The following is a 7,079-nucleotide window of genomic DNA, read 5'->3' on the forward strand; positions in this document are numbered from 1 at the left end:
TTGATGATGTGGCAGTACCAGATGAACCAATGCTTAAATCTGAAAGTCGCATTCTTGTATTTCTGAATGAGTTAGTAGGAGCTGCTCCCAAACCCATGCATCGCACTCTCCCATAATGCTCTGGGCCTAACACTCTACCAACAACATCATGAGGGGAAACCTGTGATTCATCAACAGTACTTTGACTCAAACCTACTTCAATTTGTTCCTATAGGCATATAACAAGTTGTAGTCAAAGATCTAAATATTGAAGCATAATGTTTGAAAATATCATATTATAATAAAACTAACCGCTATAGCCTTTGCCGCCTCATTTACAAATGAGCCATCTTTTCTTTTATGAGTTTCAATATATAACATTCCACGACTAGGCAGTTTTCCACTATCCAAAAGCTAAATAAAAGGATAAGTTAAAATGAATAGTAAATTTTGAAAAATACTAAAAACCGTCATGTGTACTAATATTACTACCATCTCATGTCTTCTTCTTGAGATAGGTTTAGAGCCACTAGTATGAGGAATTACTTGCTTCTTGCGATTTTCTCTATTTTTTTTACAAATCTCCTATAAAAGAAACAATTGTAAGTTGACATAACAATCAAAATAATAATATACACAAACAATTCATAGCCTAAACAATAATGAAACTTGTACCATTGTCTTCGATTTTAGACGATATGTAACAAAGTGGGCCCATTGAGTTCTGTCTATACCAGTCGGCACATTACATATGATTTGATCTTTTGTTTTTGTTGGATCATAGAACTCATTCCATAAACTTTGTCTATGTGCAGCCCACTTCTTGCCCAAAGTTAATTTGCAATATTGTTGGGCAGTAGCTTCAGTAGTCTTTATATATATATACCTGTAACACTTCCTTAAAGCATTCTAAAAAGTAGGTGTTAGGCATGCCTGTTTTCCCAGACCACCTTTCAAAATTAATTGGAAATAAGTTATCATTTGTTGCCAATATCCCACAATATCCTACAAGTACTCCTTGTCCTTCGCCTATAGCCATGCCTACCTCATCAAATTATACAATGATGCGTTGCCCATTAGGTAAGTTATTCACTTCTTTGACCTTCACCTTTATTTTCTTGACAACTCCTTCTAGGTCTTTAACAATAAAAAAACTTACTCAACCATAAGTAAAATTTAAAAAATTATGCATGCAGAAAAATAAATGACATATACCTATTGCATCGACATTCCAATATGATGAAGATTCATGTCCAACATGTTTTTTGGATGTTGTAGATTGCTCTATGTTTTCTGTGGGCATCGATGGTGTTGAGTTCAATGAATCATGTGATGAGGTCTCATTTGTTGGTGAAGGACTTATTAAAACATGTGGTTGTACTTCAATGGATTCAGACATTGTAGGATTTGTTGATGGTGTAGGATTTGTTGATGGTGATTGGTCTTCAATCACTGGAGAAGTCACTGCTGCAGCATTTGTTGATGGTAAAGTACCTAAAGATTCAGGTTGAGGTGATGATTTTTGTAGATTTCGGAATTGCTTGACCTTTGGCATGGCTACATATTTATGACAAATATTAAAAGAAAGAAATGCATTAGGAGAAAATCTGGATAATATGCAAACAACAAGCAAAAAGTGAACTGTACACCATAAAAATGGCTAGGAAATGGTGGTTTCAATGATAAAAATGCTTGGAAGTGTTGCAGCAGCTCAAGTGATGCTTCAAGCAAGTTTATATCATCAATTTGAAGGTGTTCAATCACTTAAACAACAAAGAAAAAGACTACACCAGAAAATCACTGGTCCACTTCCAATTTTAGGCAAAATGTGGCGGTTTAAGGAGTGAATTTGAATCCAAGCTCAATTTTGACCAAATGATTAGTGCATACAAGTTTGGAATGACAAAATAAATTTGTTCCAGCATGCACAATGCATAGAAACAAGCTGATGCAGTACAGGACAGCTGCAGTTGGGATGTATGCAGAAAAAAAGACACTAAATTTGCACCTAAATGATAAAAGTGGCAATAAAATTGGAACTGCAGTGGCTAAATTCAATGGTAGTGTTTTAAATGTGCATATGACACTTCAAACAAGTTTGTATCAGCAATTGAAAGGTGTCCAAACGTGAAAACAGTCAAGAAACATGCAGCAGCAGAAATGGACTTTGTTACTTCCAAATTCAATAAAATTTGATGGTTTCAATTGTGATTTTGCACATAGGCTTGAAAATGACCAAACAAACAGTGGAAGCAAGTCTCAAATGACAAAATAAACGTGGTCAAATGGTCAGTATGCAATGTAAATAGATCCTAAACATAACTAATTGATCTAAAAGACTGGTAGAACCAAAAATCCCCTATTGGGTAAAATACTAAAACAGAATCAATCTGAACTTGCAAAAACTAGAATCACAATAATGCACAAATGCCAAATCCAGATTCAGAATTAAACTCTGTTACCAAAGATGTAAGTACCTAAACTACACTAACACATATCTGTCAATGATCTAATAACTGAAAATTAACTTTGTAAAATTTACAAGTTCAACTCATGCAATCAGATTCAAGAAAATCAATTCTGAAATAACAATAGCACATATGAATGAGTTACGATCTTATTACCTTTCAAAATGAGAGAACGAGTTAATAAAGAGTCATAATTCAGAAAAGGTAAGTTCTTCTTAACTTGAAAATGAGAATCAAACATGTGGTACATATCATCACCTTAAGAAATCAACCATGAGTGAACTATACATGCATTGAAAATAATTGAAAATAATAAATGAATATTAATTATATTTTCAACTCATACATTTGACTAATTGATATCCTCGTCTAAATGGTTTGTAGCCAATTGAACATATTCATTGTCATTACTATAAAATTTNTCCAACTCTTGATCTTGGTATGGTTCTTTTTCATATAACTCTTCTTGTACCTCTTCTCCCATTTCATACAAATCTCTTGGCTTTANATGCACAGCAACACTCCATCCTTCATTAACCACATCATCAACATAATATACCATTTGTGCTTGAGATGCCTCAATATAAGGTTCATGTTCTTCNCGGTTTCCAATATGAATAAGTCTATCAAAGTTAACACAATTAAAATTCCATTGATCCTTTTTATATCCTCTATCTCGTGTAGTATCTACCCACTTACACTTGAAAAGAACAACTTTGAATCGACCATAATAATTAAGCTCAATAATATCCTCCAACTTTCCATAATAGGATAAGTCTGCTTGCCTTAAGTTCCTATCAACAGTACTTGAAACAGAAGCTGTATTAGATGTTAAAAAGACACCACTATTTTGTGTTCTCAATCCCTCATCACGAGTCAATGTTCGAAATTTGAACCCATTGATGTTGTAAGCAGTAAATCTTCTAGCATTATCCAATGGACCTCGTGCTAGAAACTTCAAATCAGTAGACATTGAATTTATTGTTTCTGGATTCATAATCTAAATAAGGAAATAATGTTAGATATAATTAAAAGAAAACTTGGTAAGTAAGAGAAAGTGTTCTATTTAATCAACCACCCGCCTTTGAAACCAATCAACAAACTCTTTAAACACTCTAGTTTCTATCTCAGTAGTTGAAGGTCGCCTTCCTCTTGATCTTCTTTTTATTAGATCTCTAAATTCACTACAAAATTTAATTACATTATATGAATAAAATACAAGAATAATGTAGTTCAATTTGTTTAACTACAAATCACACACTTAATGTAGTGTACTTACTCAACAAACGGTGTGACTATCGCACAATTTAAAAGCACGTATCGATGGGCTTGTAGCTTTTGCATATGAGTTAAAGTAAACATTGAGGAACCTCCTACCACCTTCCCACCTAGTGGGAATATAGATGAAACAAAACACTCATTATCATCTGGGTTATCACAAACACGTCGTTGTCTATTGAACCTTGTCTCTATATCTTCAATGTATCTAGAACAAAATGTAAGAGACTCTTTAGCTAAGTATCCCTCAGCTATAGAACCTTCTGGTTGTGCCTTGTTTCGTACAAAGGTCTTTAAATGACCTAATTCCCTATTATAATGATAAATAATTACATTAAATAAATTGGATACATATAATATCATACCTTGAACTAAAAGTAGTTAGCAATTACCTCTCTATAGGATACATATATCGATAATGAACTAGACCTCCAAGCTTTGCTTCCTCTACCAAATGNACAGTTAAATGAACCATAACTGTGAAGAATGATGGTGGGAATAACATNTCTAAGTGGCAAAGTGTAACCACAATACGATTTTGAAGCATTTCAAGGTCTTCAAGATTTAAGCTTTTACTACAAAGGGCCTTAAAGAATTAGCAAAACTCCACCAAGGTTGCAGTGACATGGTTTGGTAACAAATTACGTATTGCCAATGGAAGTAATTGCTCCATAATAATATGGCAATCGTGACTTTTTANTCCTGATATTTTATGTTGAACATCATCAACACATCTAGAAATGTTACTTGAGTAACCATCAGGTACTAAAACATTTTTCAAAGTTTTGAGNAACAACNTTTTGGTATCACGAGTTAGTGAAAACAAAGCAAGGTGGTATCTTCCATTATCATCTGGCCAAAGATCCTGTCTTATGCCCATTTCCTTCAAATTTTTCCTTGCATTAAGATTGTCTTTGGATTTAGGNTNTTCATTCAACAAAGTATANATTAAATTGTCAAATACATTCTTTTCAATGTGCATGAAGTCTAAATTNTGACGTAACAAATTAGACTCCCAATATGGAAGTTCAAAGAAAATGCTTCTTTTATTCCACTGTTTAACTTCTTGTCTACATCTTTTTCCTCTACCATCCAAATGAATTCCTCTCCCAAATGTAACATTAAAATTTTCCACTTGCCTAAAAATGTCAGATCCTGATAATTTTAGTGGTGGATTTCGTTCTTCAGTGCTTCCATCAAAGCGAACACGATTCAATCTAAATCTATTGTTTCTACTTAAAAAGCGACAATGTCCCATAAAACACCACTTCCTACTATGAGGAAGACGACAAGGTTCTGCATCAAAGTTACAAGTAGGGCAAGCTAAACCTGTGTGTATGTTCCAACCAGATAAAATACCAAGGGCAGGAAAGTCACTAATTGTCCACATAAGAGCTGCTCGCATTCTAAAAGTTTCATTCAATGAAGAATCAAAGGTCTCCACCCCATCATTCCATAGCTCACGTAACTCATCCACAAGGGGTTGTAAGTACACATCAATACTATTTCNAGGCATCTGCTTACCTGGAATGATCATGGATAGGATCAATGAAGTGTGCTTCATACAAAGCCAAGGTGGAAGATTGTATGGAATTAAAAACATTGGCCAAATACTATAAGTAGAACTCATAGTGCCAAAAGGATTAAAACCATCACTNGCAAGGCCTAAGCGAACATTTTGAGGATCTAAAGCAAATTCAGGATGCATTACACTAAATGTCTTCCATGCCTCACCATCCCTTGGATGCCTTATAACTCCATCCTTGTTCTCTGAAGAATGNCATCTCATATGCTCTGCAGTCTTAGAGCACACAAACAATCTTTGCAATCTTGGTTTCAAAGGAAAGTAACGTAAAACTTTTGCAGGCTGCTTTTTTTTCTTCTTTGGGTTCCATCTAGATGTACCACAATGTTTGCATGTTTGCAAATCTTTTTCATCATCTCTTAAATATAACATACAATGATTNGGACATGCATCTATTTTGGTATAGTTAAGACCAAGTTTGTTGATGATTTTCTTAGCCTCATAAAATGAAAGAGGCAACTTTGCTTCACTAAATGCATCTCTTAGCAAATCTAGGATCATAGTCATTGCCTTGTCACTTAATCCACACAAAACCTTGATATGANATAATTTGATTACAAACTCTAATTTTGTGTACTTGCTCCCGTCACACAATATTTGATTTCCGTCATTGAGAAACTCATTAAATTCATTATGATTCTCCCTTGGCCTTTCATTACTAACATCATCTTCACCCAATGGTTGTGATCTGGCTATATTAGTACCTTCTTGCCTATAATGTCCAAATGCTTCATTTATCATTGTTTCCATTGGATTTTCGAAATGAAATGCCTCTTGTGACTCATCTTCATTTCTAGAAATATCTTGTCTTTGCCTTTCACCATGAAGATTCCAAATAACATAATTTATGGGAAATTGTTTTAAAATCAAGTGATATTCAACTATGCCTCTAGTTTGCCATTTCACAAACACACATTTGGGGCATGGACATCGAATTGTGTCTCCAGAAGCTCCATTCTCAAAAGCAAAATCTAAGAATTTTTCTAAACCAATTGAGTATTCAAATGTATTTCGAGGCTTAGTTATCCAAGACTTATCCATTCAAAAATATTCCTAAACAAAATTAAATACACTAACACATAAGAAAGAATACAATATTGATGGAAAACACAAACAAATAATGAATTAAAAAAATTAAACACTTTTTTCTACTAACCTTGATAACTGTGAGATTGCAATACTTAAAAGAGAAACCTGCAACATCAATTAAGTAGTGTTTTGTTACGACAATTTCATTCCGAAATATAACAAAAAATACACAATCATATAACAAAAAATACAAAAAGTAAAAGTTGTTAGTACCGGCCCTGTGGTCCTCTTTATCATAATATAGAAAATGCTTTCTCCATCTAAGGTAAAATCATATACACAAAACGTAGTTGTGAATTGTGAAAAGTATAAGGACTATATACACTGGCATAAATATATTCATTTATTTTATATTTTCATTTTAGAAAGACTGATTCCTAAACTTAGAAAGACTGATTCCTTCTGAGTCCATTTTTAAAATGTGCAGAGATGGTGCATTTCTGAGTCCATTTTTTCCACTGCCATAGGATTCTTTTCATATTCCAACTCTGCTATTGCTTCCTTCCACATAAATTTCACAACCATATCAAATCACGATACCAGCACTTAACCACAGACACTAAGCAAATAAAATGAAAAATATTAATTCCACAGGTGGTTTTTATTCAGTGAACAATGAATGTGTATGTGTGTGATGACATTAAAAATATTATATCAAAGTGCACGTAATGTCATGCCAT

General features: G+C 33.6%; 2 protein-coding genes and 1 long non-coding RNA gene across 3 annotated transcripts; all 3 read right to left on the reverse strand.

Moving 5' to 3' along the window:
* Positions 1 to 287: 287 nt before the first annotated feature.
* Positions 288 to 572, reverse strand: LOC111240757. The gene is made up of 2 exons (XR_002666317.1): positions 472 to 572; positions 288 to 393 (listed from the first exon to the last, which is right to left on the reverse strand). It is a non-coding gene; the product is annotated as an uncharacterized LOC111240757 (long non-coding RNA).
* Positions 573 to 2,799: 2,227 nt separating this feature from the next.
* On the reverse strand, positions 2,800 to 4,197 carry LOC111240758. The gene is made up of 3 exons (XM_022776405.1): positions 3,727 to 4,197; positions 3,526 to 3,631; positions 2,800 to 3,447 (listed from the first exon to the last, which is right to left on the reverse strand). Exons 1-3 carry the CDS (start codon positions 4,086 to 4,088, stop codon positions 2,800 to 2,802), a joined length of 1,116 nt encoding a protein of 371 aa, XP_022632126.1. The 5' UTR covers positions 4,089 to 4,197.
* A 123-nt stretch (positions 4,198 to 4,320) lies between these two features.
* Positions 4,321 to 6,351, reverse strand: LOC106779039. Its single transcript, XM_014667065.1, has one exon. It carries the CDS (start codon positions 6,349 to 6,351, stop codon positions 4,321 to 4,323), a length of 2,031 nt encoding a protein of 676 aa, XP_014522551.1.
* Between the last annotated feature and the right edge of the window lie 728 nt (positions 6,352 to 7,079).

The sequence above is a fragment of the Vigna radiata genome, unplaced genomic scaffold (assembly GCF_000741045.1).
Source record: "Vigna radiata var. radiata cultivar VC1973A unplaced genomic scaffold, Vradiata_ver6 scaffold_297, whole genome shotgun sequence".
Classification (NCBI taxonomy): Eukaryota; Viridiplantae; Streptophyta; class Magnoliopsida; order Fabales; family Fabaceae; genus Vigna; species Vigna radiata.